The following is a 27,562-nucleotide window of genomic DNA, read 5'->3' on the forward strand; positions in this document are numbered from 1 at the left end:
TAATGAGACCGCTAAGAAAGTTTAAATTAGAAAAGAATAAACACAGCATTTCTGCGTAGTCGGGCTTCTGACTTTGTCTCAGCAATTGAAATAAAGAAAAAGGCGTAGACGCGGCATTATGCAAAGCTTTCATTGTCCTTTAAGTAACAAAGGTAGCGAAATAGTGGAAATAATTGCTTGTTTGTAGAGCTAGAGTGTTTTAGAGAAAATAATGTTTGAAAACAAATTTTCGACGACTATTTTAAAGGTAATTGTAGATGTTAACAATAGCTTTTGATTTTTGTTTGCGACTTTTTCGCAGTAAGAAAGTTTTGTAATAAAATCCACATTTAAAACGCTTTTATTATTACCCGACTTTCCAAAAGAAAAAGGTTATTAATTCGTTAGTATTGTTTTTACTTATTTTGTTTATTTGCGTCGAATTTAATTGCAATTAGAGCGACTTTCCATTGATAAAATTTGCTAAACATTTACAGTTCAGATCACAAAACATTAATATACGAGAAAAAAAGTTTAGTATTTTTTTAACAAATCTTTGTCTCAAATTTTATGATATGTGTGATATTTATCATTTTATCATAAATATGTAACGTCAACAGGCGATGGCATCATAAAGCACAGTCGACGCCAGATCGTATAAATATCGCGAGCTTTGCCAATATGACCACGCCACGCTAATGGACCAATATTTCATCGAGTATTTATTGATACTCGTTAATATGTACAAAATTATTATGCTTCTGTATTTGTTACGGTTTTATTCGTTTACAAATTATATTGTTAAGCAATCATACAATACAATCATAAATAGATTCGAACTTTATACTATTTGTAAATTTGTCTCGTCCACTTCTCAGTAAATAATTCTTTTAAGAATGTAATATGCCTTTCTTGTACGAAATGTTAAGAATAATAAAATCTAAATAGAAGCTTTAAAACAACTTCATTCATTACAATCGTTGATTTAAGCCGGCTGAGCTCTGAAATATAATTTGCAAATTTAATTCTGCGAACGTTGTTTAAATTAGCATATCTCACTGGATAGTTGTGGCGAATACAGCTTGAAATTACAGAGAAAATTAATTCAATAACGAAGGTAATGCAAATGTGTATAATGAGCTTAAAATTGAAACAACCGCATCATCCGCAGCAATTATTTATGTTCGCAAGACCACAACGCATTCGAAGCATTAAATGTAAACATTTATTTATATATATACACTGTAACTTTTAATAAAGAATTAAGTGAAAAATATCTTACTATTATTAGGTTCTTTTGAGCAAATGTCTTAGTTATAATATATTTCTTTCTTAAGTCAATTACATTTTATACTAATCAAAGCGAAATACAAAAATGTAAACTTACAGAATTCTTTTGACGACTACTTTTTAACAGACTACAAAAAAGATATTAAGATCTTTAATGAAGTAGAATATTGTACATTTTCTATACGAAAGTTATATTAATTAGAATTTTCAATTTATGATCACAAGGCTTCGGACCGCACAACAAATGCAGTAGTAATTGAAGTGACCACGAAGACAGCGTTCACCACTCCGTAACTCGGTACTAACTAATTTACAACCACTCTGAACCGTATAGGTTTCTAAGTGTCCATTACAGTCGAATTCTATTAACCATCAACTTCCATAACATTTGCAACTGACGTATTCAGTTACAAATGTGGTGAAGTTACGAATGTATACCAATATAAAAAAAATATTACGTCGGCTTATCAATTATATGACATCCTCAATAACTATGAAATAGAATTATAACAGTAGTATTTGAATGGTTTTAGTTTTAGTTCTCACACGCCACATAAATGTAACGCACTCTTTTACGTAGAAATTTTAATTATTAATCAATTACATACCGTGAAAGTTTTGTCGCATTTCAATTATAATCAAATCTTATCTGTAAAGGTTATTGCAAGTTCTTAAAAGAATTGAGTTTTAAACGTCGCAGATTAAAAACTGTAACAAATTACGTTCCCTTCGCTGATTCCTTTTCTGTACTTTTTCACGAAGATAAATTTAAAATAAAACAGCCGCATGAACACTGTTTCTCTCTGTACGAAAAACAAAAACACGGTTTTCGTTTCCAGTGAAACATTTACAATTTCGTCTAAAACATTTTTAACAAGCGCTTTAAAAGCAATAACTGCGAAACGATCGGTCCGGTTTTGTTTTTGTAACGAGCGATTTTATATAGACATAAACGTAAACTTCGTTTTAGATTGCGGATTTCATTGCGTTTGCCTTGTTTTCGCATATCAGAATTATTACACTGTTGTGTCGAACATTGTCCGATACATGTTAATTTAATAGCGTAAAGTTGAGGAAAATGCTCTTGTTATTTAAAGTTTTATTATAAAAAGTGTCATGGAACAAAAATACAGGAAACAGAAATGATATAGTAAAAACAGTGGAAAAAAATAGGTTCAAGTAAAGTCCAGTTTTAATATAACTGAAATGTAACTTTGTGTACGCTCGTAACGGAAGAGGGCAGCCGCAGAAAGTTTCATTTACCAGCTTTCTATATTAGAAGCTCGAGCCTTGCACCATTAAAACAAAGTTTGCATCCGTACTTACAGTCGGATTTAGTGTTTATTGCTATTGTTTTAAATGCTTATTAAATATAATACTTCTTAAATTAAAGTTTTTGTACTAATAAACATTACTCAAAAAGAATCAAAAGCTATTGGAATGTAACTATGACATTTTATATTTACTTGAATTCCTTTGAGACAACTTTGTCATCTTTATTTCTTACATTTTACACCCGAAGACTCCAATTAAGGTAATTAACAGTCTCTATCTTCAAGAAATTAAACTTACTTAATTTCTAAATGCTTTATAGCGCTCTGCAACTTTACAATGCTCTTGGGTGATTTTTAAAAAATTGTTTCATTTGCATCTTAAATGGTCCGGACTAAAAAAGAAGTTTTCCGATACGACACAGCCATTTGGTATGTTTGTGGTCCACACATCACGTGTGGAGCTTTTTATTTACATTGGAACAAAAAAAAATTTGCTATTTAAAAATATTACCTGTAATTCTTTTAACTTTCCGCTAACGTCGAAAATAGGTTCCAAAACATTTGAGAACATTTTTTTTCTATCGTTTGGCTGTTGAGTCAGGCTTTATTTTCCGACTGTCGACAATTTCGGTGACGCAGAGCACAATAAAATTCACACCTAAAAAAAATATTCCATTGTCTATGTACTCAACATTTCGTGTTCTTCGCCTAAAGCATACAAAACGTTAGCATGTGTTTAAAAAAATGTTCGAGTTAAATCTATGAGAAATTTTAAAAATTTTCTACAATATTTGCACCAGAATTAGTCACATAGAAATATTAACCACGCTAATGTCTCTTTAATTTTACAATTATGTTTTTAATCACTGAAATTAAAATATTCTCTTCATATCATGAGTTCGAAAACAGTATCATTTACCCTATCACAAGTCACGTGCTAGCAATATGTCACAGGGCGGTCGCAATCCGCTCGAAGCCTCCGGGAATTATAACGAGGACGTTTAATATTAACACTAATCCCACCGTACTCAAGCAATTATCCTACACATTGACAATTTGAGATTCCTTTACTCTTTAATCAATAACATCTATCGATTAGTTTAGTAATAATTATTGATGCATAATAAATTGGCGATTTTTTTTTTATATTATAAGGTGGCAAACGAGCAAGCGGCCATCTGTATCCATTCCTGATATTTCCTCTTCCTATGCGTCTCCTCCACCGTCAAGTCCACGTTCTCTTCCTGTCCTTTTCTTATTAAAAAAAGAGCGAGAAGGAAAAGGGATTAAAGTTGGGCCTCCGGCACCACTCGTCAGACGAAACGCGGAAATGCTCCCACTTCACCCCTGTTTTCTTTATGGTCATGGTATCACACTGGGCGAGACGGCCCATTCGTGCAAAGTTCATTGTTGATAAATGTTTTGACGGTGTAAGAAAATACAATTAATAAATTTAAATGACTACTTTTTATTCCGAGTAAACCAATCGTTTTCAACTTTCCAAGAATCTAGATTCTATAATACATCTTTACAATAGTTCATTTAAAATACAATTCTGTAATAAACGATATCTTATTGACTTTAAGAAAAGTTTAATCTTTCTCTGTTTATAGATATCGATTACTTTAAATGGTTCTATCAAGACAAATGGAATGAATGAATACCGACGACATTATAAAAGTTGTTTTATTTAAATGGATGTTGGTGTAACGTTACGTTTGCGAAAATGTCATGACATTTGAACCAATTAAGATTGAATGAGAAAAAAAGAAACAAACGTTTGAAGTAAACCTTGACTTCTACTCTGTACATACTGTAAAAGGTTTTTTTTATATAGTTCCGCTATTGCATAGCCTATGCTCTTAATTAAGAAAACCTAATTACATCTTACTAATATTATAAATGCGAAAGTTTAGATGCATGGATAGATGTTTGTTAGACTTTATAGCCTAAACTGCTGAATGAATCTCGATAAAATTTGGCAAAGATGTTTTTTTTTAATACCATGCGGACGGAGTCGCGGGCAAAAGCTAGTTGTGTATAATTACCATTAACGTTTAACAGAACGTTGATAACAGAAATAAAACAAAAAGAAATCAAACACACTTTGCACTTACTGGTTCAGCTTAAAATAAACAAACGAACAAGGATTTTCCTCTTGCAATTATATTTTTAAAAGCAGTTCACTACAGGTGTTTTAATTTCCATACAGATGATGAAAATTATTTTTAAGGTTATAAAAATTACAACCTTGTAATTAAGATAAAAAATTTATGAAGCATTAAATTTTTTATGGTTTAAAGTGGTTTGAAATATGTATGAATTAACATTTTTTTAGCGTTACTTGACGTTTATAAAATTAAATTGTACAGTAAACGCTTTTCAAACAGTGAGAAATTAAAAAGAAATTCAAGTCTTTAACGTTAAACTGGAGGTTTTTCATTTTTAAATATTATTTTAAATAACTTACATGACATTTTTTCCTACACCAAAGCTATACTACTCAAATTGAAAGTTATAAGTGTAAATTCTTACTTCGTCTATTTAGCAATTAAACACAAACTTTAATTAGGTCTTGTAGCGACGCAACATCACGCGATGTTCGTTTGAATTAAACAAGATTGCTTTGTAAAAGCTAACATCTAATGAAATGTATAAAACATAACTATATCCAATTGAAATAAGAACAAAACAACTTTCCTTGAAACATTATATTCTTGTATACATAAAACATTATCAAAATTTAATGGGCTACTATGAAGATTATTTTTATAAAACAGTTATTTCACAGAACACTAGCATATAATTGGTTAAATAAATGTTTATTTCAAGTCAGATATAAAAAAGCAGAATGATAATCAAACAAACCGATTCTTATTCTTATTAACTACGTCTTCTTCCAGTACGTAAATTATAGCAATTTACTACTAAAAATATATTTTTAATCTTATGATTTACTGGATTGAATAAGTAAATGCAAAATGCGCACACTAGACGTCTTGACACGTTCCTTTTTCTTAATTGACGCGTCGAGTTAGGTGCAGTCATTACGAACCAGAAACACCTTTCAGCCTTTTATGCTTTACATGGCTCACGAGAAATTATAAAGGTGAAATTAATATACCTGTGGCATAAACATGAAAAGCAATTAAAAATTCAACGACTTAACTAAGCTTTGACATTAGAGCTTCTGATATTGTAAGTTTTTAAAGCCCACAAGCTCTCAGTTCTGTTAGTTTTAAATGAAGAGTCGTACTAAACTTTAACTGTACACTTCATCTGAAAGTAATTAATTTGCATACACAAGAACAGTTTGAACTGAATAGTTCGATTCATTAGATAACAACGATCTTTTTTAGCGTTCAGCAGTCGTTGTCGGAGCTACTATATAAATTACCATAGCTAGCACAACAAAACATAGAAAGGAAAAAATAAGATAGTGTATCAAGTCGCTAATGGTATTGAAGCTTTATCGGATATCGTTTGAGAAGTACTTCCTGTATTCATGAGGGAGGGAAATTTTCCCGTAAACTCGTAACTCGAATAACAATGATAGTAGTTATGCGTAAGTTACTCTGCTGAAATACTTTATAGGAACTATATTTTTACACATATATATCTGATATATGTGTAAAAATATAGTTCCTATAAAGAATTGTTTTCAATATCACATTTTTTTTTCTTTATAAGAGAACAAATGATCTTGGGATTTACTATTTATAAAAACTCAAAAACGCCTGCCCACAAAGGATCTTGCTTGTGGTATTTTAAATCATTGTAAAAACATAGTTCTGTAATATTATGTATAAATTTTAAAGTAGGAATCGTCTATTGATTAACTGCTCTCATAATTTTATGGACGACCAAACAATATCGTATTGTGTTGAGAGTTGAATGCGATTTTTTAATAACATCCGAGTCCGTATATGCATCTTTTAATACGTAGACGCCAGCAATTAAAACTTGAAAAAACACTGCCTATTGTTTTCGGTTGGATTTGAAAGGAAAAAACAGTTATTTTTCTTTACTCTGCAGAGATATTGTTAAAGATCCACTTAAAATTAATTCTTTTCAAGGAGACTTTATTATTCTCCTTGCTTCATTTTTCTTTAGACTATACGTTATTTACTATGGTGCCTATTTCTTTCACATCTATATGAACAGATAAAACAGGAGTGTCTGTTTGTAATATCAAAATAAAAATTCCTGATTTGGTGAAGATGATGTATTTGCGTTGCTGATAACTAAAATCGCATTTAAAAAAAATATCTGTCTGTCTGTCGGTCCACAAGCCGCGTTTTTTCCGGCTAAACTCCAAAGCGGCTCGGCCGATTTCGACCTGACTTTAACTGAAGGGTTGCTGACATAGACGGGCATATTATAGGCTATTTTTTTAATACTGAGTCAAAATGGCATCGAAGTTTGCGGGCGACAACTCGTATTGAAATAATTTTAGAGATTCTACGTTTGAAATTGTTCTTAGAGGAATGTTCTTAATACGCTTCTGGCTTCGATGAATCATGGGTTCAATTACTGGCCGTAATCCGCATTGTTACATCTCTTTCAAACGAATACTGCATTGTCTAACGTCGAAAATAAAAAGACGCCTTTTGTAAGTCGCGATCATTTGACACACAATGAAAATCCCACGGAATGAGGTATGTTTTACAGTAAAATTCACGTCTCTTTAGGATTATAGGCCGCGAGGAGAGAAAGCTTTTAGAGGAAATATTATTGGAGATACAAATGTAAATCTTAAAAATTGTACAAAATATAATTTAAACTATTCTTTAGAAATGTTTATTGCATGTACACATATTTACTTTAATACTTATCGACCTCTACTAGAGTAGTATATTTTTTGTGCTCTACGCGTATTTAATATCGGGTGTAGGCATATTAAAATGTCATACCAAAAAATGCTTTTTGATTAAAATACGAGAAAAGTTAAATTTTGGCTCTGTTCCAATATTTTTGTACAAAAATGATAGTAAAACTCAATCTTCAGTTTGTTAATTTTGGACATAGATCTTCGGTAACTGTTTGATATCTAAAATGTAAAGAGATAACTTGATTATCTATTAATATATTTTTGTATGTATTGATATAACTCAAAAACTACTGTACCGATTTCAAAAATGTTTACACCATAAAAAAGCTATGTTATTAATATTTTTACTAAAGTAGACATATCCGTAGGCATTTTATCTCAAAATTTCATGAAACGTGTATTTTTATTAAATGTATACTATTATTTAATCGAATTGCGAAACATTCCGCCCAGTTAAATAACGTTTCCACAAAGAATAAAATTGATAGTCGAATTTGCGTAACGTTAACAAATAAACTAAAACTCCACTGAACTGTCGAGAATGCTATACAAACTATGTTGTAACAAAACGTAACAATAAATAAAAACGGTTTTAGTAGACTTAATTTTTTTTATTACTTTTAGATAATAATTCTAGCCATCTAACTTCTTACTAATATTGTAAATGCCAAAGATTAAATTAATAGATGGATGGATGTTTTTTAAAGTTTGTAGCCTAAACTGCTGAACAGATTTCTATGAAATTCTGCATAGATGTAGAGTTTAACAGTAGTAGTGCCCGCTTTAACACCTTAGCACGAATAGGCCGGCACGCCCGGTGTAATACCACGACCACACAGAAGACAGGCGTGAAATGGAAGCAATTCCGTGTTTCGTCTGATGAGTGTGGTGCCGGAGGCCTAATTTTAGTCCCTTTCTCTTTACCACCCTTTTCTCACAAGAAGAGGATGGGAAGAGGAAGTGGATTTGACGGTGGAGGATATGCATAGGAAGGGGAAATATCCTCTTTTTGTGCGTCTCCTCCTCCGTCGGATAAAGGTAGGCAACGCATCTGCAATTGCGGATGTCTATGGGCAGCGGTCACTTCGCCATTTTGGTGGATTGAGGTGGCCGCTTGCTCGTTTGCCACCTTATGTTATATAAAAAAAAAGGATAGTCTGGAAGAACACATATACTACTTACTTTTGTTACGGAGTCGGTGGCGAAAGCTAGTATTATATAAACACGTAATATGTAAAAATGTTTTTCATACCCATCTTTACTTTTGTGCAAACAATGTAAACACCGTGTAAAATTTATATATTCAATATCCTATCAGTATAAAATATTACTTAGCATCTGTTCCCATCTCAACTTTAAGTATACATGAACACGTTGAACATCTTATAAAACACGATTCTACTGAAGCTTAGACGGCGTTTCGTAAAACCGTTTAAATTTAAACCACCTTTGTAGCTTGAAAAGCTATCTATATGGAAATAGGATGCGAGGTTTTACACGTTCATGTTTACCTGCTGACACAAATTTATGTATTGCCCCGTACTTGTATACAGTACCTGTAACTTCAAACAACTGAATCATGTAGGCACAAAGTAAGAGGTAACAAACTATTGTATGACAAATTGAACTTATTTTTTTAAAATCAATACTAGTAAAATAGAAACGGAATTCGAACACTGACAGTTAAATAAAATGAAAATACTAAAATATCTGGCTGGAAATATATGCATCGATTTGGACATGCATTGCCTACGTGACGTGTTAAGTGGGGCCGCGCAATTACTGGCCACACAGAAATACCGTTCTCTTTTCCAGAGATAACACGCCAACGGGGAAAATATAAGCAATTGTTTTTGTTTGTATACAATTATCTCTTGTGTTGTTTCTTTTACGTCATGGTCCGTTCGTAAAAGTTTTTTTGTTTATTACCCCGCGAACTCAAAAATAACTTAATTACGCTACTAAAAAGACTTGCAATTTCTGATGGTTTACAAAAAAGTTATGTTTCGTATTAGACAAACTAAAAGAAATTTCTCTGGAAGTTGATACCTGAAATTATCTTTACAAAGCTATCCTTGTAACGTATCGTTAGTAATCCACGTCCTGAGAAAATGCCTTGTTCGATTACAATTTACTGGTCCATTTAAATGCGTTAGTCGAGGGACGCTCAAATAGAACACAGTCATTTATGTTGATAGCTGGGATCATGTCAATGCACGGCCTTACGTCGCATCGGCCTTAATGGTCGCCAATAAACCACCCACAAAGCTTCTGACTTCCGCAACTCACAGTTTTAATACAGCTATTATAAACTAATGTGAATTAATCTCTTTAACACTTAAGCTGGTAACAATTCAAGTAATTAAAAAAATATATTAAACCTGATTTAATTTCATTAAACAGAAACTAAAAAATTCAAATTAGAACTTACACATCTTTGTAAAACTGATACATCGTTTATTACACGGAGGACAAAATTTAGGTTCCCAGCAACTTGGAAACTATCCTTGCGATAGTTTCTCAGTTTGATGAATAGAGGAAGTTTGGGCGTCGAAGTGTCTCGGCACATCGCTTGATGGCCTTCTAATGACATGTTTTGAGCCAAGAATCTTCTACTATATTATTTTAGAGCATGCGTCGCTACCTTGGGAATTCACTATTTTTTTTTTGTTATGATTCTCAACCATTAAAATAAAAGTTGATTAACCTAAAAGTTGAAAGAAGCATTTAGATTTTAAAAATTCAATACAATTTCCAACCTCTGCGATTGAACGATTGGCTGCAGAGTATTGTGATAGTACTGATTAACTTTTATAGACTCGAAGTACAGCTCAGAAAAGTTATTTCTCTAAAATTGGCAACATTATATTTTATTAAATGATGGCTTTTATTTCGTGAGCTATTTGATCCTGACACTTGGCTCAATTATTTTGTGGAAAATGTGACACGAATAATTCAATTTAATGTACTAGTATGTTTTAATGAAAGTTAAAGTTTACTTTTAATTTTGACGAGTTCTTTGTATACATAGGTCAATTTAAACTACAAAGATTTAACATGTCGATGTTAATAAATGTACGAATCCCTTAACTTGTCGAAGCTACGGGAATCGTAATGGCTACTTTCCATTATCATTTCCTTAACTTATTTTATATTTCGTTGTACAAAAATCAACATATAAAGCTTTTCTTATCTTTATCAAAATGTAACGTTGACAAAACAACGTTCTATACAAAAGAAACGATTTAGTTACTAAGTTTTAAAAGAAACAAGTTGCGCGGACGTACAAAGTTTATACAAGAGAAGTTACAGGCCATTCTTCCTGCGCACCTCGGCTCAGGAAGTTTGCACGCGGAACACTCTGTCTTAATCAGCTACTCTTCAAACTTGTCGGAAATTCTTTCAACCTCGCAAACTAAAACGGTACAAGTTGAAACATTCTTTTAAAGTTTTCACATTTTATTTTTTTTGATCTGTGCCTTTATGTTGAACATCGAAACATTTAAACGACTTATTTCTTTTTTGCTTAATAACTTTGTTAGCTTTTAGTAGCTACTTATAAGTATGCTTGATGTTTAAACGTTTCACCTTTCCGTAGTCCGAGTTTATTTGTTCCATGTTATTTTATAGTGATGAATATGTTCCACATTTCCACAACCGATTTCGGTGACAATTTTCAGTTCATTTCATTGTTTATTCCGTTGATTCGTATCACAGCTCAGGCTGGATTCGTTGCTCATAAATCTTACGTCCGACTGCAGCGTATATGTCTCGATCCCTACACGAGAAATATATTGGGGCATAACGCGAAATCGAATTTCCAGTTCGCAAATATTTCCATTTTATAAAGCGCATGGCTAGTTCGGCCTTAAATATTTTTATACTTTTAATTTTCACTGTGTCTGATTTACGTAGCAAGTGAAGCACTGACTATGGTACATTATGTAAACACGCTAATGATGTACACTCGCCTAAGAATGAAATAAAACTCCTTTTGAAAGTTAAAACGATGATGGGATGCGGTTCAGTCAATAGGAATTCAAGCTTAAGGTATTTGTGACTTTGACCGTAGTATAGGCTTTGTGCCGGGTACATTTTAAATTATTTTTATTTTGAAGGGAACAAGTGGTGCTTACGACAAGAGGCTCGCGCCGCTAAGCCCCGTAGTAAGGAGCCTCGCCTACTCTTGTCCCCGTTTTCAATAGATATGAATGTATTAATTATACGTAAAGTTATTTTCAAGATCAGATCGCGTAAGACTACGCTCTTCTAAGTTATGATGTTCTATTATGAGATATTTCTAAAAAGGAAAAAATGTAGGAAAACAATGTAAGGGAACAAGTTAATGCAATATAAAAGCTCCCTGTTGGCATTTATTCAAGGCAGCACAACCCTTATTTTACCCCTTCCTGACTGTGCACACTTTAAGGTGTTGCGGACCTTTCATACTTCACCCGTTTGGAATCCCCATACACCCTCTACGAGGGTCAAGATAGTAAAGAACCTTAAAGTGCCATCTGTATGGGGCAGAGAGGGTTTTTATCTATCTGGCCGTTGCGTTGACCAAACTTTACGTCAGTAGAGTAGCAAAATATAATCTTAATTCAACATTTTTTATCAAAATTTAGTTTTTAAAATAGAGCAATTGATTTTCATATAATTCAGTATCTACTTAAATATCTAAAAGAATAGAAAATCCATATTCCTGTAGTAGAATAAAAAAGGTTAAGACAAATAATGTTGTATTTTTCAATCATATCATTGTATTATAGGTACCAAAATGAATAACATTTACGATTTTTTGAACGTGATGCAATCGAGTGGGCGTTAACTCTGAAGTGTCATTGAAATTGAAATAAAAATTTTAAGTTTTCATTCCCAAGTGTATATTACTATGCAAATGTCAATACGTTCTTTTAGTAATATTTTTACGTTCAAATACGAGTACACTACACTGTATGTAACCAAGATTATTTTCTGGTTGTATCGCTTCTTTTAACATGTTTTACATGAGACAGGTAATTCGAAGTGAACTTTAAATTATACGGATGAATTGCGGCTCATGATAAGAAAAAGGAAATCCAATCGTGTTGCTACGCCGAACAACATTTACTTACTCTGAATTTAGAAAAGATTACTTTCTATTCTATAACAAAACAAAAAAATCTGAATGTACGTTCTAATAAAACAATACACATCGAAATTTTCATTTCTCTAAAACATACAAAGAGGAAAAAAATAGAAATAACGAGAGTGGAGTGACTTGTGTCAACATTGAATAGCCAAGTTAGACGGCGACCTTATGTAAACTTTACCTACGATTGTTCTGTTGCTGTTACGCCCTTTGTTTCTTATTTGCTTGTTTTTTCATCAACGTTCAACCGTGCTCCGCTAGAAAATGTGTTTACTGTATATATTACAGAACAAATACTGATTGTAAGAAAATACCTATCCTACTTTATTCTAAGTTATATCATTCTGTAACAAAGTGCAATAAAAATTAAATTTTACGTTATACGACTAAGATCATGTATAAATGCCAAGTGCCCGCTGACTGGAAATCTTTGGGTTTTTAGTCATGTAACACAAAAATGGGGTCATTCAAACTTTGAGATATCCGTTTAAAATTATTTTGTACAGTGAAAACTGACAAAATCGTAAATCTGTAAACTATATGAACATGTTCGCTATATTGGAAAATGCAACCAAATAAGATTTTATGTGAACGATAAAGATAAAAATTTATAGTCCGGCTGCCGAACGGATATTACACGTATATATTCGAGAATAGATTTTTTTAACATTTTTCGATCTTAATTCGATCAGGTCAACTTTTTAGAAGTACGGATATAGATGAATGAAAAAAGTTAGACTAAGAATAAATAGGTTAGAAGTCAAGCGGTCTGTGTGTGTGTAAACAGAAAAAAAAGGGGAAAACTAACGCTGTGTAAAATTCTACTGAGCCAAGTTTGTTTAAAAAACAAACGATTTTGTACAATATTTATTTAAATCAAAATGCATTGTCTACGCCTACCATAAATTTTGCTTATAATGTGTTTAAAAATAAAGGCTCTTGCTTATGTGTCCTTTTAGGGCGTGCTATCGAGCGGGTGTGCAGCACCGGAGGCGCGGGTGGCGGGATTGCAGAGGGCGCGGGGATGGTGTGCGCGGCGCGAGCGCTGCTGGCCGCTGTCACGCGCGTGCTGCTCCTCGCAGATATGGTGGTCGTGCGACAGCTCCTACTGGCCAAAGACAAGGTACTATAATACTTTGCGATCTAATATCACAATGTAGTACATTCAATTACACTTCCTACCAAGAAATTATGTTTGAAATAGCCTGAACAATTCAAGTTCCATCTTCTCAAATGTATGTCAAAACTTTGTTCGTAAACTTTCTCGGGTTGGCTTTACGACATAACTTCTACTGCGGCGCTTTATCTAGTGGCATTCGGTTGATTGCGCATCATGTTTAATGTGCCCAGGATAAACAGCGTGGAAGAGTTTTGTAAACACATAGGCCAGCTATAAAACATTTATCACCAGTCGGAAACATTCGGCTAAATACATTGGCCACCGCCTGCTCTACATATTACAAAAGTAGCTTGAATTGGGTCATTGGGTTATTTTCCGATTTTAAAAACTATTATTAAAGCTGAATAGATTAACCGTACTTTTGAATATAGTCCCAGACGCTTTGATTAATTATACAACAAGAATTATTTTTCATCATATTCGGACTAATGAAGCATAGAGTGTAAAGTCTCAACCATAGAGCATATGTAAGTAGAAGAAATAAGCAAATGGTATCTGAGAGACGGAAAAAGGAGTCGGGGACGGCAGCAAATAAAATGGGAGGACGACTTAAGGTTGACTGCCGGTCCACATTGGAGAAGAGTTACACGAGACAGAAAACAGTGGAAAAGTTTGGAGGATGCCAAGAGGGACGCTGAAATTAGGGACATACTATAACTCACCTATTTATGACACTATATCTAATTTCAGAATAGAAGGTTACATTATTATTATAGAAGAAATATGCTCACTATCTAACTTTAATTCTTAGTAAACTTACATTTAGTATCATTTAAAGGTGGCGCGTTCCCTGGACCGTTTGGAGTCTGTGTCTAACTTTGCGGAGTTCGTTCGCGCGTTCACTGAGTTCGGTGGCGGGATGGTGGAGTTAGCGCGGTTGACAGCGGAGCGGCGCGCGGACCTGCGCGACGAGAGACGACGAGCGCAAGTCGCCGCCGCCAGGAATGTTCTAGAACGATCCACGCTCATGCTACTCACATCCTCTAAGGTAAACTCATCTTCCTATAATCTTAAAGCCTACTTAATATTCTTTCAATCTAGCGACTGTATTTAGCGTTGGATTACAACTATTAAAATGTGAGTACATTTTGATTATACCACTTCAGTGTCATCACCAGCTCACTATCCGTCCCCACCGAGGGGTTTGGAGCCTACCCCAAGTTGTAATTCAAAGAAAAAGCAAGAAGGATCAAAGCAAAATCTAATCACAGCATGAATGCTACACAGAAAAAAGTGAAACGAAGCGCTTGTAGCCACTAAAGCAGAATTGTTTTTTTGCGGTCGCACCGACCCGAGTCGAGGAATAATCACGGCTAACCAATATGTCAGCACTCTGCATTAACTGACCTCATAGTTGTTTTTTTTTTCTTTATTATTTTACTTAACAGCAATATTTAACGTTATAAGTTATATAAATAGGAATAAAACCGGTCACCTATTGTATGTATTACTTAATCGAATAAATCTACGTACTCCATAAAAATATTATAAAGAGGAAAGATTTGTATTTTTAAATTTTTGTATGTATTGAAATAACTCAAACACTATCGAATCGAATCCAAAAGTTCCTGCACCAATAACAAGCTATGTTATCAATAACATATTTTTACTATTTTTTAATTTCACATGAGCGAAGTCTCGACCTACTACTAATACTTTATAAAACTCAACATATTAATTTAGTTAATAATGTAATTAGTACGGATTTCAAACTGAGTACACAAATGTATTCTCAATATCAGCAAACGATATTCAAACTCGCGTAGTAAGCCGCAACGTTAAATACATTAACCGGCTCATGATAAGGTTTTGCACAATTACTCACTCCGTATGCGCAAGCTAAAAACAAGATTAAAGACTTCGCTTAGCGCGGCTTAGTAAAGCGACTATCTACTTAAATAATAACTTAAGATTGTATAATTCACCTAAAGCCTGAAAAATACGGACATTTTTTTTTGGATCATTTACTCCGACGAGTGTAACTAAGCCCCCATACTTTACCGTAATTGTGGCTTTCAGGCTTTCTAATTCGTTCGTAAACTTTTACGATTTCTTCAAGTTCATTGAATTCTAAAAATCATGACATTTTTTTTATACCTCCAAACGAAAATTCTAGGAAAAGCAAATAACAATTATTAAATTGGGACTGTAGTAATTACTTATTTTATAGCCTTTTATCGGAATACTTTTTTATAGTTTAAAATCTTTTTCTATAGCTCTACAGCCCTTTGTGGGCCTTGACTTGGTCCAGTAATTTCCTCCATTTCCGCCTATCTCTGGCGACGGTCCTTCAGTTTGCTATGCCAACGGTTTTCGCATCTCGACTTATGCCGTCTATCCACCGGAGCTTTGGCCTCCCTCGACTTCGACGGCCCTCGGGATTACTTGTCTGTTCAATTTAATGTGTCCCGCCACGTGCAGTTCTTGGTACAAGTCATAGAGTTCCTGATTGTTGCGGTTTCGCCATTGGTTTTCTTCACTATAGTTTAAAATATTAATTTAAAAAACAGTAGGTTTAAATTAAGTTTTGTACTATACATAAAATAACAAAGTGTCTTTAATTAATATTGAGTATAGTAAGGCAGTTTTGTCCTTTGTTTCAGACGTGTATGAGGCACCCAGGCAGTGCCTCGGCGAGGGAGAACCGTGACACTGTGTTCTGTCAGATGCGACGAGCCATGGACCTCATACACTACGTAGTGCGCGACGGTCTGCCCGGACACGAGGAGCAATCGCACGAGGTTTGATCTCACATTTATATTTACACAATATCATAAACATCCAATCTATCCAACGAATGGAGTTACATCTGTAGAGATATTAAATAGGTGCACATTTGACGAGTAAACAACATTTTACTTGTTGTATTCTTAAATTGTCGTCAATTAAAGATAAAATATTGATTTTATTGGGCATATGAATATCAGAATTCCTCATAATCAAACACTTAAAACGTTTGTTTCTGGATTTGGTGTAACTTATTAAAAAGAAAAAATCAAAAGCATTATTTGAAGCAATTATCTTAAGGTCCAACGTGTTTTAAATTTCATTACTTTGAATGATTATTGATTTTGCCAATTCATCTCTATTGAAAAGTCATTTGCACATTTTAACATTGAGTCCATAAACTCTTGACTTATTTTTTGTGTATTCAGTTTAAATCAACTTTTGAATATAGGTACAAAAAATTGTGCATTAAAATTTAAATATACAGTAACATTCTTGATAAGCACGAAATGCACATGACGTCACAAAAGCGTATCGGTTTCGTGAACTGAGCACTTATCCGATAGTTTCTTGCGTTAGTCTGGCCGACGTCCAACAAGGCTACCTTCGCTTCTAGTTTATATTTGTCTGTTTTCTAGACCACTTAAAGCCTACTGACATTTTCCAGGCTTGATACTAATAGTAGTTTCACACGAAGGCAGTACAATGAGGTAGAGCAATACACAATGCGGTACTGCAATTGTAGTAAATAACGTACAAGATTTTTACATACTAAATAATACTGTGAACGCACACCTCCTGTCCAAACAGTGTTTTGTATCTGGACGTTGTGTGTTAAAATAATAGCTGTACTGACTGTTCTACTACTCTGCCTCACTATTCGGCCCTTGTGTAATAAAATAAAGGCGTATTGCAGTGAACTCGCCGCTGACATTCGCCATTTAAGCCCCCGTCGTTCATGTAATTCCAGGCTATTATGCTCGAGACAACGCAAATGGATCGTACCTACGCTCCGACTGACAATGCCAATAACAACATCATACCAGTTAAGCACGTCGAAACTACATCGTGTAGTTAATGACTTCTAATTTGCATATTTATATGATATTACGAATCATAGATCAATACATTGTTCCGCACATGATTAGAAAAACATCATCATTCTATAATGCTATAGTTTTTTTTTAAATACACGCACATTAACATTATTACATCTTTGTACCGCACGATCATTAAGAAGGAAAGCAGGGCAGAGCAGTGCAGGCATGAGATAACAAAATGGAAGTTTCATTATACCTGTTCCTCGAAATTCGTTAAAGAAATACTGAATTTACTGGAACTGTCGTAAATAACAGAGACTTCATAAATTGTAATCTGTTACCATTTTACCTTCCTCCGTCGCACTTAAACGAATGCTGCTCCAATTCGGGCGTTATGATGTCGTAACTGTTACGTTGCGTTCATTTCGTAAGGTTTATGTAGAATTTATTAAAATATATTTATATGTCAACGTTGTAAATTGTTCAGGTAAATTTTAAGAATTCACACAATTGCATATCGATTTAATTTACAAAGTGACTTATTCAGCAATAGTTACTTCTTAATCCTCTACCATCGTATATCATTAAATTAAAAAAAACTCATTAAAGTAAGAAAGAGGTTAAACTTACTCTTAGGAAATGTCAATAATTGAACACTAGCAACCTGTAATTCGATCAATCGATTAGTTTAATTTGTCAACGTATATTAGATTACGTATATCCAGGACGGGGCATCAATCAGCGCTGTACAACGTGCCGCTAATGGAATTGTAAAACGCGGGCTTGCATACTGTTGTTACAGACGAGACATTGATAATTCACTAAAGCAACTCCGTTACGTAATATTTTAACGTCTGGGACCAGATGTAATGTAACTTTTATAGCGAAATAAAAAATGATCTTATCCCAACGCAGATTTCGTAGAACTACATTATTACATTTTTTTTTTCATTTTATTGATTTCAAATAAAATAACAAAATTGCGTTTTTAAAATTAAACATTTTTGAAGTGGAAAAACTACAAAATACGATTATTTTTTGTGAGCAATCGAAATAATAGTAAAGTTTTTTACACGTTTCCAAAAATGAATATCCAATTTACAGGTAGCTTTAATATCTTTTATCCAATGATACTTACTAAGTAATATGAACAAGCTATAAAGTTTCGCTCCAACAGAACTCATTCAAAGTTATCTATTATAACAGCGAAAGTAGCTTTAAGCTCCATATAGTTAAAAGCTTAGTTTAATACAACACATAAAGCTCAATCTGGATGATACAAACACGATGTCTAATGGCTTAAAACTTTTTTTCGTAAGTAATTTATTTTTTTATCTATTATAACTTGATTTTCCAATCCGTATTCCGAAAAACAATCTACCCATAGAAAAAAAGTGTTTTCAAGTAAATATAGCTGCTGACGCTACTTCGTCTGCGATAAAAAAAAATATAAAAAAAACGTAGCTTCATTACTGTAAGACCGTGTTAAGCATTTATCGAATATAAAAACTAAATAAATCCACGTTTAAATATTTTACGATCCAAAAAGTGAAGCCATAAAGTGTTATTCGGTATCAAAAGTTTGGAATTTCAGGTAACTAGACGTGTGTAAGTATTAGTGAGGAATTTAGGAAAGTTAAGTAAGTAAACTAGGAGCATCTAGTTCCCCTGCCTGCTTTAACTTTTTGTTAATTTATTTTCGTACCCACCACCCTGTTGTCTGTTTTCATTTCTGTATTTCCAAACATAAACTCGGAATTTTTTATTTCTCTTGTAGTTGCAACCTTTCTCGGATAGTCATGAGCAGGTACAAAACTTATGGTTGTATTACTTAACGTCTAGACGAGTGCCTTTTTATAAATCAGTATCGCCGTATGTACAACAGCTATATACGATTTTTTTTATGTGCTTTCTTTTTCCTTAATACTTTTTTTTTAGAAATTTACAACACATTTTACTTCCTCATATTGCACATTTTAGTATTATCTTCCTGCTTTTATAAAACTTACCAAAATTGTTAATACAATTTACATCTTGAACTATGTATAAGAAAGTAAAATGTCTTATTTTGCACCTTAAAAATGGTTAACGTTATTTTACTGTGTTTCTTTAAACAACAAAGCATCTCCGGGATAGGTACGTCCTTTTTCAAGTTCCACACTTTGCTATCCGACACGCGCAGATCTGCTTAGGTCTAAATAGGTTCGTTCTGTAGGCAGTAACGCTTCACGCCTTAAAACATAAAAGTATTATTGTAAAGTGACAACGCGAGCGACACGATAACACGATTTGATACAGTATGTATGAGAGTTCGCTAAGCTTCTTTGGCAGCTTAAGCAGTTCACGCTAGAATATTTCGTAGGAAAATTTTACCTCACACTACACATTGAATCAGACTTTTAGAGTACTATAGCTTTTTTAATATCAGTTAAAACGTAGGCAAGAATAAGCAGGTTGTTCTTAGACTATTCTTAATATAAAACAATGAGAAATAGAAAATATTGGAAATGTTTGCATTCTAAGTAGCGACATTCATGTGATATGAACTCAAACCATTTTCACAGTTCGCATGCAAATTTTTCAAATATTGATTTTGGTTATTACATTCTCTTAGATGTAGGCTGAATTCTACTTGGATGTAGAAATTTGAGCGTGTTCGTTGGGCCCAGGCGGCGCAGTGGGAGGCGGGCACCGCGTTGGGCGCACTGCGTGGGCTCACAGCGCAGGTGCGGGCGGCGCGGGCGCGTGGCGGGGCTGATGCAGCGAGGAGGCGAGCCCTTGCCAGCACCCTCCGAGCCCTGGTCGAGAGGACACACGACTTCACTGACTCCGCATACACCTCGCACGACCACAGACAAAGAATATTAGCACTCGCCGAGAGGATAGCCTACGAATTAGAAAGGCTAGTCGCCGTTGCTGTTTCTATGGTAAATGCAACACAAACACTTTCTATCGCTGAAAGCAAACAGTTTTCTCTAAAGACTTTGGTCACCTGCTTATACCAAGTGCCACAACACTTCGATTGCTCTTGCGCCTGCGAACTATTAACTATTCTGTCCCTAAGGATTTCCATAATTTCACTTGTCTTGTAATATTTTCTCGTCATCTTCAATTATCGCCATTGAGTGTAAGCAAGGTAACACCTTATACTATATGGTGATCATTCCTTTTATTATGCAGGAGGAGCAGAGCGGTGGCAGCAGTTGCGGAGGTGGGGCGGCGCTCGAGAGCGCGTGCGCAGGCGCGGCGGGGGCGGCGGGTGAGCTGGAGCGCGCGCTAGTGGCAGCGGCGCGGGAGCAGGCGCGAGACCTGCCGCCTCTGGCCGAGGACGCGCGCCGCCTGGCCGCCGACCTCGCCTACATAGGTAACCCCCCGCGCTCCATAGGTACTGTCCCTTTCCCTTAAGGCGAACGCTTACGTGCTTCCCGCGATAATAGCTTTTGATTAGCCTTTGTTATGCTTTGAATATTCAATGATTTTCGCAAGGACTTTGCAAAGACTGTAGTGGATGCTATGTGTAGTGATATAAACCAATTACTTTTAAAAGTAAACTCTAAGTGTGCACTAATTATATAATAAGTAAATTAGTTAATACACTTAGTTATACATATGTCTGGTGTTCCTTGAGCTTTTTGGTTTCGTAAATTTTAAGTTTAAAGAAGACGCTTTCCTGGTCACGTCATTTCTAGTTTGAAAAATATAATTTATAGATAACAGTAACATTGACATACAGATAAAAAGCACTTAAATAACGATTTATTTAAACGACCATTTTAGATCGTGGGTAGCTTATAATCCACCGCAGCGCGTAGCGGTCTGTCTCGGAACTAAATCGGAGACTGAGCCAGTAATGGTCTAATTTATATGCTCACCATAAATGATTATGATTGAAAATTTAGTTTAATTCTATGCATGTGGTTTGTGCTGCCGGTTGTTCGTAATGTTTTAGTCCAAACTTTAACCCTTCGCTTTGCTTATCGCTAACAATAATGGTTTGCTTTTAATTTACTTGAACTGGGTTTAGTTACAATTAAAGGAATAATTTATAACAAAGCAACTTTCATCGTCGCTTAGCACGTAAGTGTTCGTCTGTACTTAATTGATTAACATTATTTATTCGGTAATGTTAGGGTAAAAAATGAGATTTGTTGCAGCGAGCAGCGGCAGCGAGAGAGAATCGGAGAGACTGCACAATATAGCCAGCCGGCTGCACGAACAATTAGATCATATTATAGAGGTACTTAAGAGCCCTTCAATTAATTTACGGCTATGTATTATTGAACTGTAGTTTTTAATTTAATAATAGATCTAGATGAAGCTAATTAAAGCGGGGAATATCAAAAACAATTCCAATAAAATACAATCAATACTCATTCCAGGTATGCAAACTTCTCCGGCATATAGCAATGTCGGAAACTTTACAAGTGAGTGCAAAGTTCGCTGAAATCAACCTTAGGATATACGGTCCGCAAGTGGTGACGGCGGCGCGGACGCTCGCAGCGCACCCCGGCAGCGCGGCCGCGAGGGAAAACCTCGACGTGTTTGTAGACATGTGGGCGTGGCTGCTGAGCGACGCTGCACGACTAGCTAAGGAACTCCTCGACCTCACAGATGACAGACCAGACAAACAGCAATACAGCAGTTTACCAAGGCCTGGGGTGAGATTTTGTGTTCGAAAACGACCTATTTATAAAATGCAGCGTAAGTCTTAACTTTATTTGTATAATTTCAGAAACATGGGACGACAAGTAAACCTCTGAAAGCTGTGCGGTTAGATTCAGATGAACAAGCTAAAATCGCCAAGTCGGGTCTGGAGATGAAAATGATGTCCTCTGAGATGGACGCAGAGACTGAAAAATGGCAGGGAGCTGACGAGAATAATGATATTGTGAAGAGGTAAATCAAAATTATTTCCACGATGAAAGCAAAAAGCGTTTTATCTAAAATAATTTCGCATATTTTACTTAGTATCTAGATGTTTGTTATAATTTCAGGGCGAAAAATATGTCTTCCATGGCCTTCGCTATGTACCAATTCACAAAAGGTGAAGGCCGACTAAATACGACGCAAGACCTCTTCACGCAAGCTGAGTATTTTGCAGAAGAAGCGAATAGATTGTACAAAATAGTTCGACAATTCTCATACCAGGTAAGTGGCATCAAATTCTTTATATATTGATTGTGGAAATCGTTATAATTCAACCGCGCCAAATGTAAAGCAAAGTGACCAGTGGCTCAAACTTTTTTGTAGGTCCCAGCGGGAACGATGAAGAAGGAGTTGTTAGAACACTTGGACAAGGTGCCGACGTATGTGCAGCAGCTGCAGTTCACGGTGAAGGAGCCAACGGTAGGACGCGCCGCCACATTCAGCAAAGTCGACAACGTCATCCAGGAGACCAAGCACCTCATGAACGTCATCAGCAAAGTAGTCACCACCTGCTTCGATTGCGCAAACAAGGTAATCTATTTACTCTTCTGTTTCGATCGTTTCTATTTCTATCGAAAATTTAACCAACACATCGCACATTTTGAAAATCTAGCGAATTTTCTAGAAATATTAAAGATTTTAGTGCATTGGAACGTAATGTTCCTTAGGTACCTTTGCCGTGGGAGGCGAGTGTGGGAGTGATTAAAAGGCACCAGAGTGTTGCACCCGTTAAGTACTTTAAAAATTTTATTTCGTTCATGGCTGTTAGACTATCGGGATACGGGGGGACGAGTGTGGTTACATTACTGAAGGCTTATTCTTGATTTTATGTTCTTCACTAATGTTATTTCATTTAAACAAAATATATGAAACAAGAATAAACCTTTTAGCTATTTAGATATTAGTTTGACATAGCCATAGTACAATTGAATATTGGGAGTCCCTTTTAGTTATACTGTATGTTTTATTTAAAATTTGTTTCTGTTTTCCTACCGCTATGCACTGGGTGGTTCCCTCCACGCCAGGGTCTTATTCCGTTGGACAAAGCGATTAACAAATCCTCAACCAAAACAAGAGATAAATCGGTCTGTCTCATTGTCTCTTACATTTCATAACATAAAGCCCTATGTTTATGTAATTCTGTGTGTAGTTACGTCTCAGCATGTTTGTGTAATCCTGTAAAGTATATTTAAATATACATAGTAAATATTGTACTGTTGTGATTACGAGTATTATATTGATGTGTAATATATCAGCTAGATAGCTAGGCATCGAAAGTTGACTAAACAAATGCTCATGTTCAGCCCGCACGGCAGGCTACGCCGTTTGTTCTTGCTCTATTTCAATATATTTCTCAATGTTTTAAATATTTACGTATTTTGTTATTTTTTGTTTTCTCCTTTTATTTTTTAATTTCTTTCCTAATTTCAGTATTCCCTCTGTATGCCCGAGAGAGTACCCATGCATTGGAAACCAAACTTACAAAAAGCATCTACATTTAAAAGCGAAAATAGTGTATTAAATGGATGAAGTAGGTATACATATGTGTGGGTTAAAGTTTTCGATCACTAAACGACAATGTGGCAACACACACTCGTAATTCAGCCTAACATTACTTAACATCGTGGTTTCTTAAGTTTAGCGTAGAATTGTTATATGGTGTATTCTATAGCTAATATCTGGATGTTGTTTATTGTGTGTTGCGATGACCTTGTTATACTTATTTAGCTTAGATATGTGTGTCATTATAAAATAATTGTTGTTTATCCTAAAGTTTGCAACGCTGCTTACAAACTTTAGGATGCTCTTCCGCTGCGCTCTCATTCCATAAAGTAAAACTACTGCATAACTTTCTTTTATTGATGTTAAATAATGATGTTTAATTAATAATAAAAATATAAATGTGGCGAATAAATTTTTATGAAATTGGTTCGCGTGCATGGTGTTTGTTGTCTTTTGGATGGGTGCAGTAGCGATGGGTAGACGTGAATATTTGGTCGCGGTTTCGCCACAACTTTTACTTTAATCGAAAATCCTATATCTATAAACATTCACAATGTTACGCTTGATGCTTATAAATTTATTTTACAAATATACGATGGCTAGCACAGAGAATATCAGATTCGCAGACCGAATCTTGAATATGTGATACTTTGAACGCCTCACAAACCATTCTCATTTCAGTTCTTGGTCTATAAAAAATCGGTAGACGTAACCTGAAAGTATAAACATAGTAATGATCTAATTATTAAGAAAGTTGTGGTAAGACTGCGCCAAAAAAAGTAGTTGAAGCCTGAGATTATAAAGTGTTTTGTGTGCTGCAGTACAAACTCGACTTCACCGGTTTGTCCGCGGGCGGCGCGGGGTCAGGCGCGGGCGGACGGGCCCGAGACGAGGACACGGCGGGCGGAGGCGGCGGCGATGCGAAGCCCGGCGGGAGCTCCTCCGACACGGCTATGTGACAGTACGGCATGGGCCGGCGCGGCAAGGGCGACGCGCGCCGGACCAGGGTCAGCTTCCTCTTGTTCTAAAGGCTTTAACGTCTTGAACTCGTCGCCTCGGGTCGGACGGACAAACGCTGCGGGCTCGCTTACAACAATACAGTTGTCTATCACCCAATATTGGTACGTGTCTTCATTTTAAGATATTTGTAATCTTGCTAGTAAAGACTTTGATGTGATACATAGTCGCTAGAATTGCCAAAGCAAATAATAAAACTTTTTAAAATTGTACATAAATTTCATTAGAAGCGACTGTTAAATACCAAAAACGGTAAAAGCTAAACATCAATTATAGTATATAGTAAAAGTTTAAAGTTGTGATAACAATATGAAATACAGCAAATTGATCTAATGAACTCAAAAGTACATTTTATTGGCTTATAAAGAGAGATATTAGAGCCATTATAGGTTTACATTTTCCTAAAGTGATCTGTGGCGTTTGTCCTTTTCCGACCGTTTTGCTGTCAATCCATTGAACTGTTTGGAAATAAACTGTTTTGATGGGTTGCAGCAAACATTTAGTTGTATAACGATAATTAGTGCGATAGACAGATAAAGCTTCGGCAGACCACTTGCGACACACAAAAGCATATACGTAATGCTGACGCCAATTAAAATAAGGTACATGTTGATTTGATTTTTGTATAAACGAACATAAAAATACGATGAATTTTGATGTAATTTTGTTATACTGGTCTATTACGTCATTTTACGTATTTTCACATTCAATCTTTTGTACTTCTAGTGTAAGTAGCAATCATGTGAGACGTTAGGATACATCACAATGACATCGTAAAATGTGATCATAAATTAATGAGTGAAAACGTACAATAATCAATATTTATTACATTTTAATGTTACACATTGTTATATCAAATACGTAAACGACACAGAGGATACTATTTTTTTATGTTTCCCCCTTAGATAATATTTTAATTATCATAAACTTTATGTATAGTATGTATACTAACCCAAATGCTTTTATTAAATTTTATGTTTAAATCTGTCTTCTAAAACGCACACTTGCACCTTTGTGGTCCTGTCGCACTTTTTTTTGTTTTTTGCACGGCACGCTTCCTCAATTTGTTTGGCAGTATAATAGTTACTTGTACATGGCAACATACAACATTCTACTTCAATAACACTGCGTCACTATCATTCGATGTGTATCCGTGTTAGCCTTTTGTCTTATCCATTTCGTGTATATAGTGCGGTTATTGATATGAGACTCGCGTGGCGGACACTGCATGATTGTGAAACAAAAAAGATAGATGTGTGTTGCATGTGTGTATACGTTATGGATGTCGTACTTCATCTGTCCAAGGGGGAAGATGTTAAGCACTAAGATGAGGGAAAATTGACTCTGGTTGCTCCTAGCACCCACGTCGCCTGAGAAACTATGTGTTATATAGACCATTCGCCGCAGTAACGCAAAGGGCAGGGTAAAGACAGGCGTTGCACCCGCCTTGCATGCGCCCGTGTGATTTCCGCTGGCCTTGCGATCATACCGCTAGCATGCTCGAACAACGACTTGGCTATTGATGTTGGCAATAATTAACATATCACGTATTTGTTAGGTGTTAAATTGTTTATTGTATATCACGTTATTTAGTGTATAAAACATTGTAGGTTGAAAATAAACGTGCCTCGCTCTTAGTTTTATATTTGGAATATCGTTAAACAAGTGATCGTGGTAACATCAGTTACTTCATATTTAGATTTTTATATTGGCTTAAATATGTAACTAAGCAATAAAATTACTTTCTAGATACATTTCATCGAAATATGTTATATTAATGTTTTAAACTAGTTTAAAGGTGTTTAGAAATTATGTAATCACTTGTGTTTTTGATTTATGAAAGATTTAAATAGTGTTATTACAATTAGGCCTTATATTTAGGGCGTTAAGATGGCGTTAGTTAAATGCTTTTATCAAAGGATCAATTGAGTTCTATAAATTAAAACCAAAAAAGCTTATTTTTACTTGATATTTTGTTGGAAATTACTGCGTTCCAATCGTAACATTTTAGGTCTTAAATTGAAAAAGCTAGGATCACTAGATATGTGAAGAATTTAATCCCAATCTCCAAATGAAATAATTAATGCAAATGTCAATCTGTAGTTTGTCTGTCTGTAAGGTCTTTGACGCGTACATATTTGAAACGGATAAAGCATTTTCCAACAAAGTATCGTTTTAATAGCGATCTTGATGTTTATGTCTGCACGATTCGTGTTCGCAAAAATCCTGTCGATATCCTGCTCTACATAGAATCGGTCTGTATAACACGTGTTTCGGTTTTGCTTAAGTACTTTGTCAAAAGACCTATTGCGCACTTAACTTATGATAGTATAAAACCTAATCACATATGTATATTGTTTATTGCCTTCGTAATCGATTAAAGTATTTAGATATAAATAATTAAGATATTTCCGATTCTCGATCACTATTTATAATTAATGTAAAGAGCTTCATAAAGCTTTATAATGCGTGTTGTGAATCGAAATTATGGCCACGTAAGGTAGACACAAATATTAGTGTAATTTGTGCTTGGAGGTAAATAAACGATAAAGTTCATAGATAATAAATGTATCATAATGTTTAATGTTTTTACAGTAAATTATTCGATTTAAAATATTATTTCAAGGATGTTATCGTGTTCAAATTAGAACTATAAACAAC

The 27,562-nt window shown here is 34.8% G+C and overlaps 1 protein-coding gene across 6 annotated transcripts in view; it reads left to right on the plus strand.

Moving 5' to 3' along the window:
• The window catches only part of LOC106100748 (alpha-catulin), a 53,241-nt gene extending 26,573 nt beyond the window's left edge, over positions 1-26,668 (plus strand). For 2 of the 6 annotated variants that reach the window (XM_013279768.1, XM_013279765.1), the window contains exons 3-13: positions 13,468-13,631; positions 14,467-14,676; positions 16,292-16,429; positions 20,125-20,382; positions 20,636-20,840; positions 21,610-21,692; positions 21,835-22,113; positions 22,188-22,351; positions 22,450-22,603; positions 22,706-22,912; positions 24,706-26,668. In XM_013279768.1, coding sequence (XP_013135222.1) covers positions 13,468-13,631; positions 14,467-14,676; positions 16,292-16,429; positions 20,125-20,382; positions 20,636-20,840; positions 21,610-21,692; positions 21,835-22,113; positions 22,188-22,351; positions 22,450-22,603; positions 22,706-22,912; positions 24,706-24,843 — 2,000 coding nt within the window. In that variant the 3' untranslated portion in view covers positions 24,844-26,668. Of the gene's footprint in view, positions 1-13,467; positions 13,632-14,466; positions 14,677-16,291; positions 16,430-20,124; positions 20,383-20,635; positions 20,841-21,609; positions 21,693-21,834; positions 22,114-22,187; positions 22,352-22,449; positions 22,604-22,705; positions 23,913-24,705 lie in introns of those variants that run through there. The other 4 variants (XM_013279767.1, XM_013279763.1, XM_013279766.1 and 1 more) reach the window with 3 other exon arrangements.
• Positions 26,669-27,562: the final 894 nt, after the last annotated feature.

Source organism: Papilio polytes, unplaced genomic scaffold (assembly GCF_000836215.1).
Source record: "Papilio polytes unplaced genomic scaffold, Ppol_1.0 DF824047.1, whole genome shotgun sequence".
Classification (NCBI taxonomy): domain Eukaryota; kingdom Metazoa; phylum Arthropoda; class Insecta; order Lepidoptera; family Papilionidae; genus Papilio; species Papilio polytes.